The sequence below is a fragment of the Opisthorchis viverrini genome (assembly GCF_000715545.1).
Source record: "Opisthorchis viverrini unplaced genomic scaffold opera_v5_24, whole genome shotgun sequence".
NCBI classification, from domain to species: domain Eukaryota; kingdom Metazoa; phylum Platyhelminthes; class Trematoda; order Opisthorchiida; family Opisthorchiidae; genus Opisthorchis; species Opisthorchis viverrini.
The window spans coordinates 2319739-2334905 of NW_008751680.1; the positions used below are offsets into that span (position 1 = coordinate 2319739).

At 46.6% G+C, this 15167-nt stretch overlaps 2 protein-coding genes across 2 annotated transcripts in view; both read right to left on the reverse strand.

Moving 5' to 3' along the window:
* Positions 1-3155: 3155 nt before the first annotated feature.
* Positions 3156-4110, reverse strand: T265_02109 (hypothetical protein; the record flags this gene model as incomplete). Its single annotated transcript, XM_009166268.1, has 3 exons — positions 3156-3457; positions 3717-3923; positions 4063-4110. The coding sequence occupies 3 exons, from the start codon at positions 4108-4110 to the stop codon at positions 3332-3334; spliced, it is 381 nt and encodes a 126-aa protein (XP_009164532.1).
* Positions 4111-5962: 1852 nt separating this feature from the next.
* The window catches only part of T265_02110 (hypothetical protein), a gene marked incomplete at both ends in the record, with an annotated part of 30339 nt that continues 21134 nt past the window's right edge, over positions 5963-15167 (reverse strand). Inside the window, 5 exons of the mRNA XM_009166269.1 lie at positions 5963-6114; positions 6315-6688; positions 7185-7444; positions 8941-9102; positions 14193-14342. Of these exons, the coding sequence (XP_009164533.1) occupies positions 5963-6114; positions 6315-6688; positions 7185-7444; positions 8941-9102; positions 14193-14342 (1098 nt within the window). The remainder of the gene's footprint in view (positions 6115-6314; positions 6689-7184; positions 7445-8940; positions 9103-14192; positions 14343-15167) is intronic.

A 15167-nucleotide genomic window follows, 5' to 3' on the forward strand; every position in this document is an offset into this window, starting at 1 on the left:
GCTGCGCACAGCAGGTGCCTTTTGAGCAGCACCGGGCTCTTTGGTTTTAAAAGTATTTCGACCGTATTGGATAATGCGCCGGCGGTCACGGTCAACCGTTGGGCGATCGGAGTGTGCGGTTTTTGGGGCCGACCTTTTCTAACCCGTCCTTCCTCGGGGGAAGGCAGCATCGCTGCTTCCATAAATATGGACATGCTGGTCGCCTGGTGGAAACACCTTACTGCCTTCACACTCCTGTCGCAGAGGACAGTACGACGTTACCCCCAGACCGCCTCGTATCACGATTACTCGTAGTACGGGGTCTCGCTGCTCCCTTTGGCCTTCCTGACATGGTTTTACCTTGTGGAACGAAGTTCCAGCCAGCGTAGCCCGCTGGGTCATTGCAGCACCCAAGCCCGACCACCACGTCAAGGTGACAGCTTTAGGTCGGGATTGATCTTTATGGATGGAGACCCCGAGACGGGCCATACCAGACATTGCTAGACATGGCCCGATCACGCCCACATGGCGCTCAAGCATCCAAGCTATTGGCTTCAATGCATAGCTCCCTTTCCAACTCCGCCACTTAACAGTCCACCTACAGTGCTGTATTTACGCAATTATTTTTCAGCTCCAGCCTCCAATCCGCAGCTACCTACCCCGCCTCCCCGAATCATCGGTGAACGCAACTGCGGCAGCTACAACCACTGTACAGGTACGCGGTTACTACAGCTGACAATGATGATGATGATGATATCGATTAGCAGCCAAGCGCAGTGGAGATCACTCGGTCTCCACCCTAGAACGAGTCTCACTGACAGCACCCAAACGTTTCGTGATCTCTTTCATAGCTCTCTGCCAGTTCAAGGGTTGGTCGGCAAGGAAAACAGCACTCTTCGACGAGCATGACCTTCATCATCATCACCAAAGAGCAACATCAGTGTTGCTTCACTGCTGTAAAACCATAAGGTTCGGCTAATTATATTTAAAGCCCTAGAGTGAAAGGAAAAAATGAATAGGGTGAGGGAGGGGACCTAGTGCTACCCAATGTCAAACATTCTGAGGTGCCTACACTTCCAACCGCTCAATCAGATAATTCTGGAAAGCATAAATACCTTTGAAATCGATTGGCCGCCGTTTCTCGCAACGTCTCCAACCAAGCACAGGGACCCCATCCTGGGGGGCGTAAAACACCGGTTAGGTCATCGAAAAACACCTCCTTTTCAAAGACGAGAACGATGTCGTCTGCATATTCCAGATCGACAAGGTTTTCGTCACAGGCTATTTGAACACCGAGATTTCGAAGACCTTTCAGGGTTCATCACATTATCTCGTCGATCACAAAATTACAGGAATAGAGAGAGAGAAGGCACCCCTGACGTACACCGCTTTGTGTACGGAAGCTTTTGGAGAGCTCTCCATAAACTCCCATACGTCCGGAAGTCAGAATATAAACAAGCTATTATGTTAAACTTCCGGGGCATTCCTTGATAGGAAAGTTTCAAAAAGAACAGAGAACAGAACAAGGAGACCCGAGTCGAATGCGCCTTGGAAATTGTGGGTTGTTTGAGTATGACGTTGTTCTACCACCTGACGGAGTGTCGATTTGGTCAACGCAACCCCTACCAGGCAAGAATTCCACATGCTCCTCTCGAGCCACCGTAAGGTGACGAAGCACAAGTGACGCCAACAGTCTCTTTACGACCGGAGTCAAACTGATCCCCATCCCCATGGTTACCACACTCACTACGAGCTTCTTTCTGAAGGGTGGGGCACTATCACAGACCCTCTCCAGTTGTCCGGGACAGTCTCCTTTTTCCAAATACACGCAAACAGATCAGACAAGCACTGACTGGGGACTTCATTCCCATCTTTGAGCAATGTTGGTGGGAGGTCATACGGACCAGGAGCTCGGTGGCGGGATGACTGTGCAAAAGTTGTTTGCTCCATCTTGACTAACCTCTAGCGCACCACGTATTGACGCAACTTGGCTCACGGTTCAGTCTACTGCCTACTACTATGCTTGGAATGTGCAGCAATCTCTGTGAAGTCGATAACTCTCTTTGGGACTTCGTAATCAGATGACACCTACCAGCTCGTTTGCATCCTCTACCACTGAGTGATATGCCCTTATTTGCGCCCGCGAGTCTAGACGGGTCGTTATAATGGATGGACCTTGTAGTGCTCCTACCGTGGTCTTCTAGTGGTTGTGGCGAATGTCGTTCCATAGATCCCCACCCTCTCATTCACCATTCAGTTTCTGCTTCAAACGCCCTGGGTTATTTCACAACAGAGACCAATCTCATGGATCTACTCACCAACTAGTCTCTGAAAGATTCGTGTTAAGTTTTGAATAGGTGAGTACAATGACATTCGAAAACGTCGCACTATATGAATTGGAGTAAAGTTCCCCTCAAGGAAGTAATTACGGATATCCTGTATCGGGGTGTCTTCTCACGGGAAACGGAACTAACATCTCGCATGCCTTGTGTCTGACTTAGTTGTCCCGGTATAATTTGAAAAGGATTTCTTGAGTACCCGACGGGATGCCACTCACACAACTGCATGCCTCTAAATGAGGCATGCACAACATCGTGGTGAACCTCCGTAACGCTCATCGGTAGTCGGGTCACTCCGAGCAAGGATGAAGATGTAGTAATGGGAAATCGACAGATATTGAGCGCTTTGCAGTGGAATCATTTGCCTGTCCCAGGTAAAATTATCAACCGCGTTAGTGGACCAGTAAACCTGAGGCAACAGAATACAGAACGTTTTGTAAACTCTCCTCTTTGACAGTAAATCAGCCATCACGAAGACCAAAAAGCGCGCCCTCCTTGGTTCTGGGGGAATCGTTTCACCGACGGGGAGACCTTCGTGTCGCATAAATCGTGCATTCAAATTTTCGTAAGGCTGTAGGTGCAATACCTAAAACCAGCTGTGTGAGCATAACGGTGGATATCACTAGCTAAAGACGAACACTTGAAATTGTAATGTTTTGTGAACTATGTCCTCCACTATGTATTCACCGTACTTCCCGTAAGTTAACCATTCACCTAATGCGTGTTCTTTTGGGAACACTTGAAGAGAACACGGAGGGGGAGTTACTTTTTCACAGCAGAATCTTTGGAGTTCCTTCTAAACCACCACCAATGTCATATGAAGACATATGTACAGTTCTCAAAAAATACATTTGGAATAACAGATAAAAACTCTGCCCACAAGTTCGGATTCAACCTGCGTGCTGATAACAACACATCTGAGGTCAGAAATAAATGCATTAAACCGGAGATTGTGGAGGATGGATGGGGGCTAATGATGGAAGGACGTAGTCCCCGCGAACCAGCCTTATCAATTAGCGAGATCTTCCAGCTCCACGGCCACGTGTGGACTTTGATGTGGTAGCTGATTCCGTTTTGGTCTTCTTTTTCGGCACTGATTCCTTGTTTTGGGGTTTCGAACTTGAGGAATGCTTTTTCTTCTGTAACGAAAACAGAATAAAATTTATCAAGGGGAATCAACTTTATTGTTGGTTCATCAATAGTTTATAATTACTCCCGCTTATCCACATGGTTGGGCTAGTTCAAAAGAGCTTTGGACTATATTCATAAAGGAAACTACACACAAGGTTGCTGAAGAAGAATGGAAAAGTCAGGACCCAAAAATAGATATGATTATAACTCAGTTCCATGGTCCAGCACACACATTGAATTCGGGTGAAAGAACTCTGCTGAACTCACAACGATCATCGAATCTGTTTGTACATCATCCTCTTCATTGTTCTCAGTTGCGTCAAACAACCCTTCCGTGTCAGCCTCGCCATCTCCGTCTGAGGCGGACGTTTCCACAGGCCCAGCGCGTTTACCTCGGCCTTTGCTTACTGTCCCAGTGGCATATGGAAGTAAATGGGTTGATTTATTGAACGATCGCGTGAGCGCGGCCTTCACCTATGGAAAAAGGGATAGTGTAATAACTTTAATGCAGATACTGAATCGTACGACTGAGGACTGGGCTGAATGGCGCTGTTGAGACACATTAGGCATACCATAGAGTGAAAACACGTACGCCGAGTTCTTAATTAGTTACCTGCGGGCTAACCGGTTCGTAAGGATCTTTGTCACGAAGAAACGTCATCAGACATCGTGATAAATGTTCACTCCATGACCTTGAGAAAGGTTATACTAATACAGCAGAATAATTGATAATGAGTTGGTCAACAGCCATTTGTTCACGTATGCTTTCGGCATCCCGAAGGATATATGGAGCCATACGGTACGAAACACCGAACTGGGTTAACGAAGCAGCCATCCAACCGTGCTTATGGTAGGCACTGTTGCTCCCGAACACAAGTGATGGTCAGTGCAGTTAGGCCAATCATAACACAATTCATCCTAAAATAGGCCAAAAACGCCTGACGATCGCTCAGCTGCAACACCCTTCCGGTGTCTAACTGCCATGCTACCCGAAGGAAGCACGAGGGCTGGGATACTGCCGGGTTGCCCAAGCCTAGACAGGGGAAGTCGAGAGGCAGAGGTCGGGTTCGAACCACGGACCTTCCGGTCAGTAAATTCGCGCTCTAACCATGTGAGTCATCTCGCCCTCGCCTGACGATACCAACATAATACAGTTTCCAGTAAACCATGTACTACTAGTGACACTATGAAGTAGTGAGAGTGGTCGAAGGCACAGAGCTAGAATGAAACCAGCAGGTAAATAGGTTAAGAACAGCACTGTACAACTGTTTCGTCTTTGCCCGAGTAGAAGTTGAACACGGGTGGTCGATTGACTTCCACTTCCACAATCCACCCTGAAATCACACCATTTGCATCACGTGGTCTGGCGTTGACTGCTTCCTTGAATAGAGGAAACTTTCCATAGGAAGGCCCATGTTACTCGCGGAACATTCTGAACAGCTCATGTGTACTTTGTAGATATTTAAACGCTGATTTGATCGCCCAGCTGATGAACTATCGAAAGGCTAGAGGTTCAAATCCCCCTAGAGACCTGTGAGATCTGTACTTTTAAAGAGGCAGCAATTGGCTACATACTTCAAAGATAATCCGATGATGCAAGTACCTTGGTCTTACTTGACATTATTCGGACTTTACGGATTATTCTTCCTCATTACCCCTTCATTTTATCGTTGGTTGCATGGAGCGATGTACTAGTCACCCGTAGATACAGGAATACCTTCATGCTGTCGTTGATGATGATGATGACCTATTTCCTATCGTATAGCACTGGTTACAGCGGTTGGTTTTTCTGTTGGCCTAGTAATACGTTCAGTAAAGGGCCCAGCTTCATCATCATCGCTGTCAGCTGTTATAACCGCGTACTCGTCGCACAGTGGTTGTAGCTGCCGCAGTTTCGTTCACCAATGCTTTGGGAGGGGGGTAGGTAGCTGCGAATTGTAGGCGGGAGATGATAAATTGGTGAATAAATCCAGCACTGTCAAGTGGGGGGGGGGATTGGGAAGAGAGCTAGGCATTGAAGGCAATAGCTTGGATGTACGAGCGCCATTGAGGGCGCGACTGGGCCATGTCTGACAATGTCCCCAACCATTGATGTGGCCCGTCTCGGGGCCCCCATCCATGAAGACGGCAATGACCAGCGCAGCTGGCCCAAATTACTTATCAAAGCGTACGGTCAGCCTATTTCTGCTCGATTAAACAGTGACTGAAATAAAATAACCGGACTAATTCACCATGCGTGGAATGAATTCGACATTAAAACACGTCACTCTATAAAGGTGTAGAAGACGATCAGGCTGGTGCGGAGTTTCAATCAAACACAACCGACTACGTCATCCGGAAATGTTCACCAAGGTGAATGTGAAACCGTGTACACATAAACGTGTGATCAATAAAAAATCCGAGAAATTCGTTCATGATAGGCGATTCTGTCCTAACTCATGCCACCAGATTTCATGTATCCAATCTCCTTCGAACTACCTGGATCGATAATTTCATCCACATACAGATAGACATCAAGCTAGTTGCAAATGAGTACTTGCCTTGGAATCAATGTTGAGCATCCGATTAGGTCGATTGGACCAGGTAGTCAGTTCAAGAATAGAATCCAGATCTTCACGTAGAAGTTGATATTTGACCAACATATTGAGCACGCTATCCACATCGCCTTGGAAAAGTAAAAAATACGGTGGGAAGTTCAGTGAACGGGTGATTAGTGGGTGAGAATGAAACCAGATCGATTGAGACGCCTTGCACCTCTAATTACCCGTTTCCGCCAATCAACATGGGAAGGCGCAAACGTGCTTTAAAAATGGAAATAGTTTCTGTATGGATAAAACCAAAATGTTCCAGGTAGGAAGAACTAACCTTCTTTCAAGGGCCGCGTAAGTAGATCCGCTAGGACTGAAGCGTAGTCTAGGATGAAGCTACGCGGATTCGATGATGCACCGTGAGTAGACAGCCTCATGTGACGTGACAGCTCGGCGGTGACGCGATACATCCGGCCTTGGTTGCTGTTCTTGCCAAACCATGACGGGAAACTGATCCCACCACCAGGCCCACCCCCAGGTAAGGACCCGCGTAGTATGCGCCCGGGACGTACAACACTGAAGATTCCCTGAACTGGAAGAAGTGACCAAGATCCGGCGCCAGCGTTCCGGATACTAGAGCTGATGATATCACCAAAGGCTATGTCAGTTGAGGCCTGAGCCAAAAGTGTGAGCAGTTGATTGGGACTGAGGCTACGGCGAAGAAGGTTGGGCGAGAGGTTAGCACGTCGAGCAAAACAGTGAGCTCAGTATGGGAGCAACATAACGACTGGCCGTCGACATCAGCTAAAGATACCCATGAAAAACACAATTGGAGAAGAGACCGGACAGATAATAGCTACCACGAAAAACGCTAAGTTGATAACTCAATCACCCAAAAGCTCTCGGGGACATGAAGAAACTTCCTCTCGATTGCGTTATTAGATAAGATACAGCTTGAGTACATAAAAGAATGGACTAGGACTGAAATCACACAAAAATTAGGGTATCCGCATTGCCTGAAGAGCTAGTCTAAACTATTGGCTTGCTCAACCGTCAGTTGCCCTAGAACACTGATTTGGTATATTGAATTACCTCATTCCTAGTAAAGCTGTAACCCAGTAAAACGTAGTCTGCGCATATGAAAGAGTATCTGTCCCCTAAGACAAATGATATATACAGGACTTCAAAGTCAAGCAATGAAACTCACTCGGTCTTTCTCGGCCTGACATTTAAGTAGTTTTCTTGCACAAAGAGCGGAACCAGACTGTAGTCTTGGAAGAACAAATCCAAACTGTCGTTGATGGAAGCGGGACCACCGTTGGGCCCGTTGATATCAGGTTGAAAGACTTTGCGAATCACGTCAAACGCACCGAGTCGGATGTCTTTTTGAGCCCCACTAGCATCACTTGTCAGCTGTGCTTGATCAGCTAAACCGGATATGCTCCACATTTGAGTATTGTTGATCACCTGTCACAGGCCGGCAGAGGTTGTCGACAGGGTTGTAGGTAGAAAGATTGAGAAGAAGCATAATCGATGAGGGAAACGAACAATGAGCAGGGAAGCATGACCCGGTCACATACCTCATTCTGTCTCTCGATTAAAGCCACTGCGTGCCCGTCTTCGCATTCCTGTCACAAGCCACAACGGGTATAAACTGAAATGTATTCTGTGATTACTATACCGCCTGTTTTTTTTCATGAGGACCTACTAGCTTGGAACAACACGTTCTACATCAAAGCTGTTAGAAAGTGCAAGCACCTCGGTTCTTTACAGTTATGGATTGAGCTCTATCGGCTCATTCGAATTGGCAGTGCTCACTCATGCTTGGACCGTTGCTAAACCTGGGTCTAACAATTAATCTGCCATAAAATGACACGAGTGAGTTCCTAAGAGGAAGAACAGCCACTAAAGTTGTTTGTTTGAACGTCTCTTGGAATCAACTGCACAGCTGTCGCACTTTTGAAACTGGGTAATCACATGACATGACTAACTGGCAAGTGCTACAACCTGGCTAGTGGTTTCGTCCTCACTCTGTCCAACGCGCGAACACAAATGGGCTTCAGCAAGCTGGACGGATGGAGTTTACCTTCGGAGTCATTTGTCCGAATCATTCAGATTGAACTTCCATCACCTGCGCCCTACTGCATTCAAGACTCGGTTGGACAAAGTAAATCTTATAGAGAGCGACCTTTGTGAAGAGTAGATTACCTCCTCGTCAGTGCCAAGATACGCCCAAACATCCTCTTTACTGTGATGGGGGGACTACGGCGGTCAGAACTGAAGACCATAGGAAACGTCTCAACCGATGGCATCTCTGTGCAACGGAAAGTAACCGTTCAGTCTTTTGGAGCCCATCATGGCCCTTCTAACTAACACAGAGAGACAAGAAGTGGAGCAAGACATAAACAGGTTGTTCTCCATAAATATTTTTACCAACATCTCACTCGTCATTCACTCTTCATTTCCTGTTAATCTGAATCGTAGTAAACGATTGAAAGGTTGTGGTTGGCCACTGGATCAACACCGTGTACAGGAATATGTGGAGAATAGGAAAAACCTAGTCGGGTCATGCGAGCGAAAGTCAATTTCCAACGAAAACCTGTACCAATTCTGGACTGTCGCGTACTTAGTCAAGCCTTTAAAGTCAGCGACCAGAAAGATCCCATCTCGGAAACCAAACTATACCTTTCGGACCCCTGATCTGTTAAAATTGGTTCGGAAATCAACAGAGAGCGATATTGTGTTGACTGATACTCACTCAATAAAAGAGTTTATTCTAATCCAATCATCAGTAACACTTATGCTTCACTTTCCTCACCCTTGATAGCTCATATCGCACGCTTTAGTGAACGAACAGCGTGTAAAAATACGGGTATTTCACATGGGTCTGAAAATCACGTCATGGTGCCAGACTCTGAACTGGATCTTACAGAGAAGCACGGATTGAAATGAATCAAACTCACTTGACGGATGTCGTGACCACTCGCTTCGATTATATCGCCCAGCACAGACGGTTGTATGGTCACATTTTCTTTGCAAGCGATTGATAAAACAGCTGCCTTGATTTGTTCCACTCGGGGCCGGCTAAATCGTAAGTCGTAGCAATAGTTTGCAAGCGAACGAATCTGTGAGAGAGTGAGGAAAGATGAAAAGGCACTTGGAGAAAGCAGGGGTATAAGAATGCAAACCCCGACACCTGCATCATCATCATCATCAGCTTTAAAAACCTCTTAATCGCCGTACAGTGGTTATTGGTGCCACAGTTCTGTTCACCGATGATTTCGGGAGGCGCGGTATGTTAGCTGCGCACTGGAGGCGGAAGCTGATATAATTGATGCGTAGCTACGTGGGTATCAGTGGAGATCGAAAGGTAACACAGCTTGGATGCACAAGCGCTATTAAGGGCGCGACTGGGCCATGTCTGACAATGTCTCTAATCAATGATGTAGCCCGTGTCGGGGTCCTTATCCAGGGGGACGGCAATGACCAGCGCGGCTGACTTTGCTGGTAATGGCTTTCATACTCCGCTTGACCTCCCGTGGCTCGTCTCCACCCTTCGCGTGGTTATGCGAAAAGTCGGTCGATTGGCATGCGGAGCTCGTGGCCAAGCCAGCGCAGTCTATGGAGTGTAGTCAGTTCATCTATCATATGTGAGATATTTCCTCCGAAAACCATTCGACGAACTTCAGCATTACTGGATCTGTGTTCCCACCAGACGCGGATAATGCTCCTAAGACATCAACGGTCAAACACTGACGCCAGAACTCAGTGTGTATCCGGATCACCTGACAGGTTGTTAGCAAAAATGCTCACCGCAGGTCCTTTATAGTCTGGCTCTAGATCCGTTCACCATCCCTTTGTCCTGCTTTCCAATATCGCATTTCCAAAAACAACCGATCCTGGCGAGGATATCAAACGTAGTTAGGTCTGATACGTTGGCACCATTTGTCCACAATGGGTCAGAAACTGAGTTCCAAGAATAAAAGTCAGGTCGGGAAGAAAACCCATCACATCAGAGCCTACCCGAAGAACACCAGCCGTATGCCTTCATTCAGACAGCTTAAATAGGCAATACGTGATGGCGGAAACTCGTGTTTCAAAAGTTGGTTTCAGTTGCGATGTAACTCAAATGCAGTATTCACACAATCAACGGGTAGTGAGTAATGAGTTCGGGATCACTCGTGTTTTTCACAATAGTCTTGCTGCTTGGGGATGGAACCAACTGATTTCCGGTCAGCTTTTGACAAAAATTACCGAAAACAATACTCAAGTACACAAGAACACTCCGAAAGAAGGTTGGTAAGAACACCAAAAAGGGAAAAAGAAACATGACAAGGAACCGCACTATAGGTTGTCAATCAGTAGAGAAATCGAGATTTAAAAAAAAAATAATTCTGCCTCAATGATGTGGTAAACCATCGGCTCCGAATGACACTGGCTGACGCTACTCCAGATTTGTACCTTAGCAACAACGGACTAGGTGTGTTTAACAGAGTTTTACTCCTCAGCGTTCTACTATGTTGCATGGATTCGTACTTGGGTTGAGATCAGGAGCCGTTTTGGACGGTGGAAAAGAGATGAGTTCTTGGAACGCAGGGCGTTGCGTACCACCTTGTTATCAAGATGTACTAACGCCTGCTCAGGGCAATAAGTGACGATGAAAATCGTTTCACTGCCCGAATCTGTGCACCTGGTGATCGTTTTAAATTTAACCGAGATGGCATCGGCACGTTTGCCCTAGGCGTTGAGGTGTACCAAAATACAGAGGGGTACACCTGACTCAAACGACCTCTTGTTGAATGCGTCATCTTGAATTCAGTAGTAGGAATAGGTCTTCACTAGTTAATGGGCAGTTTTTTTCACAAGTTTGGATGAGCTCACGCCCAGGATGCTCCGCCGGTTCAATGCTAACGTGCTCGTTGGGTATTTCAACCTACTGTTATTATCTGGGAGTTGTCCCCCACATCTGTGTCGTGCCCGTATTACCCTTGTTCCGAAGGCCCCTAATCCAACTTCACCGGACCAACTGAGACCGATATCCGTGTCATCCATTTCGTTGCTTCGTTTTAAATTTAACCGAGATGGCATCGGCACGTTTGCCCTAGGCGTTGAGGTGTACCAAAATACAGAGGGGTACATCTGACTCAAACGACCTCTTGTTGAATGCGTCATCTTGAATTCAGTAGTAGGAATAGGTCTTCACTAGTTAATGGGCAGTTTTTTTCACAAGTTTGGATGAGCTCACGCCCAGGATGCTCCGCCGGTTCAATGCTAACGTGCTCGTTGGGTATTTCAACCTACTGTTATTATCTGGGAGTTGTCCCCCACATCTGTGTCGTGCCCGTATTACCCTTGTTCCGAAGGCCCCTAATCCAACTTCACCGGACCAACTGAGACCGATATCCGTGTCATCCATTCTTGTTCGTTGCTTCCATAAGGTGCATGCTGATCGCTGGAGTCGTAGATTGCGACTGCCCTCATTTCAGTTTGCATTTCTGCATCGAGACGGCTGTTTGGAAGCCAAATCGCTGTTGCATGCCCTGCTTCGTCACTCTTCAGCGACTGCTTCTAACCTCAGCTTGGCGTTTGTCGATATCTCGAAAGCGTTTGATTCGGTTTCGCATGACACAATTGTCAAAGCTGCCGAGGCCTTTGGATCACGTCACCCCTAGTTCGATACATCACGCAGTCCTATGAGAATGCTGTAGCAGTGTGTTGAAATATTGGTAGCTCGGGTAAGTTTATTGGTTGCTGATCAGATTGGCTGTTGATCTGTTCGCTGACTTGAAGTCAATTGCCAAGCTCGGCGAACAGATCAACAGCCATCCGATCAACAACCAATACTGTAGCAGTCCTACCCAATGCCACAGTGGTATGAGGCAGGGAGAACCACTCTCCACAATGAGCGAATATACACTCATTTGCAAACCAATTTGGTTTTTCGAGAGACTCACCTGGAACCCAGCAGAATCTCTCGTTTGTGATGTTCTCAGGCAAGTTCTCAGGTTTCAAGTAGAACATAAGGTTGACGGAAACCAGGGGACTGCGCCTACCTGATGAGCCCCAAGAAGGGCGAAACCGGTTGCGGGCTGTCGAGGAGTTTTCAGTAACCTTATGAGTAGTGCATTACAAAGATATGCACTCTCCACAATATTGTTCATCATGGCGATGGATGAGGTTATTGGATTGTCGATGCTGCAACTAAAATACCAGTTCCATGACACCTTAGTGGATGGCTTTGCTTTCACTGACACCTAGGTCGTGTAAGGAGAAAGTCAGAAATGATTGAAGCTACTGCGGTCAAGTTGGGGGAGCCAGTATGAAGATAAACGCCCGAAAGCCGAAAGCAGTGGTGATTTGTGGGGACAGAAAACATCGAGGGACAGCGGTCTCAGTCGAACCTTTTTGCTTCGCCTAGGAACTCATCAATCCTCTGGGTCCGATGGACACCACGATATATTTGGGCGTCCCCTTTACTGTCAAGAGGAAAGGAGTCTGCAATCACGACAGCAGCTGCTAAAATTGCTCAATAGGATGATGTGTGCCCGGTGAAGTCGCGCAAAAAAACGAAGATCACAAGGAGCTACCTGATGCCGAAGCGCTCGGGCGAGGCCAAGTCGACCGAAACACGCTCAAAAGGCTAGATAATTACATCAGGCAATCTATTCATGTCTGGCCACGTTTATTGAGGGACACCGCCATTAGCTACATCCACACCGTTAAACTATATGGGGGAATCCCGAGTCTGAGTGCAACCATCCCGATGCAGCAGAGAATGCATATGGAAAAGCTTCTGCCTACCCAGTGCCGCAATGTGGTAAATGATTCCGCATTTGGTAAGGTTTTCCGGGATCTCAACCTTTCAAAATAAATCCAATGTGCATGGGTAAACACTAAGGAAAAACTGGTGTCTACTTGGGACGATATTCTGCAAAACAGCGTTGACGATCGCGGTTTACGAGAGTTAATTACTTCGTCTCTATCGAATCAATGGCTTGTGATACAAGAAGAAGTATTTCCCAAGATATTCATCCGAGGTACCCGGCGTAACCTTCTTAAGACGATAATTAGAAGTGCTCGGTGTGGCCATGGTGACCAGACGATCTTATGCCGGGGAAACTGTGACCAGCCGGTGACTTTGGTTCATATTCTGCAGTCCTGCTGTGCTCGTCATAAGCAGGTTGCAAGGTAACGCGCGAAATGTCTCCATCTCCTGGGATACATCATCTTCAAAGAGTTGAGAGCACCTATGTCGAAGTCTTTCATCAAACCTGACCTAATCACTGTCCGGGAGCGCCGATCAACTGTGATAGACGTAAGCGCAGTCTCGGATGGGCGTAAAGTGACTGTGGAAATGAGAAGAAACGGAAGCATGGTGCTGATGATTGTTCCCTCACCATCATCTCAGCTCTAAGTGCAATCGATTGTGATGTTGACTTTTATCATGCAAAATAAGCTGAATTTGGTTTGTGATGTTGACTTTTTATCATGCAAAATAAGCTGAGTTTGATCGAGAAGTGTTCGTTTGAGATGCAACGACGTCACCGGTACGTGCAGTCTTGATGGAGAGATGTCGATTAAGCGATGAGTAAAGTCGAAGAAGTGAATTTTCCCGAAAGTGTACATGTGATTTTATGGAGATGAGAAGTTTCGTTTGAGTGACAAAAAATCAACCTACTCCTTAATACTGGGAACTAAGAAATGGGACAAGCGGGACTCGCCTGGCGTAGTTTGTGCCTGGTACAACGGACTGAATATCCGCGTCATCTACGCTCTCCGCATTGCAGAAATATGCTCAAAGTGAACCCGCCGAACTGAGGTGTTTCTCGCTTTCTCAAAAGCGGAGTATTTTGTGTTGTGTTCCGAACACATCAAAAACCAACATTCAGCTGGGATCCAGGTGATTCTCACTCCAAAACCAATTTGGTATGCAAATGACAGTATTTCGCCATTTCCGTGGAATTTCGGTTGAAGTAGAACATAGGGTTGATGGAAGCGCCCCCAAGAAGGGCGGAGCCGGTCGTGGGCTGTCGGAGAATTTCCAGCAACCAGTGGACGACGTCTATACATGTATCGCGATATCTCGAATATCGTAGCAACTAGAACATGAGGCGGCCTGGTGCAGCACATTCAGTTGCTTAGAGATTCATCTGGGTTCCAGGTTGGTCTCTCACAAAACCAAATTTGTTTGCAAATGAGTGAAAATGGAACGTACTTTTGGGGACTGACGATCGTTACACATACATATGATGGGGATTCGTGTAGACTTGATCATATTGATAAGCTCCTGCATTCCACCACGATCCTCATTTCCAGCCATGCCGTCCACTTCATCCATGAGCAGAACATGTCGCTTGGTGCTGAGCTGTGAAGCTTCAAACAGGGGATAACATCAAGCCAAAACCAGTGTGTGAGGATGAGCGTGATGGATGAAGATTTAGAAAAAAGAACACGACGGAACTTTCGATCACATTTCTAAACGGATGGTCTCGGAGAAAAAGAGTTAAACAAGGTGTGTAGACGTCTACGAGACACGGCCAGTAAGGAGAAGCAGACAGTATATCAGTTAAAAGCCGATCAATAGCTGAATAGTGAGTGTCGTTCTGGTGAAGTTACACGTCGGTTTCGGAGATCCGAAAGCATATGATCAGCAACATCGCACTATTTACCTTCGAGATGCTTACAGGAGCTTATGAATAACCAAGTCTACTGAATGCATTGTGTAAAATGACTGATAGTTCACGTCAAATTTGTCTGAACCTGAGAGACAAACATCTGTAACTTAGACCTGTAAGGACCCTAAGTGAGTAATCACATGGAAGGACAGCTCTATGAAGGAAGCTTAGAAGTAACATTTTACCAGGGGTCCTAGGTCCCGTCTGATTATCATCAACTGTAACATGTTCAGCTGTAACAACCTTTAACAGTGAATAACTCACATGCAACCCGAAAAATCACAAAGGCTGAGATACCACCAGGTTGCCTAAGTCTGGGGCACTCAAGATACTGAGGTTGGGTTCGAAACACGAACCTTCCAGGCGGTAATTTCGCGCCTTACAGCTATCTCGCGCTCTTGTCAGCTACTATAGTGAGTATTCGCATAAGATCGGTAATACGGGTGAAAGAAAGAAGGCCTTCGCTGCGGAGCTATTTATTAGAAAATGCCAACTGAACAGTACACACTATTTGG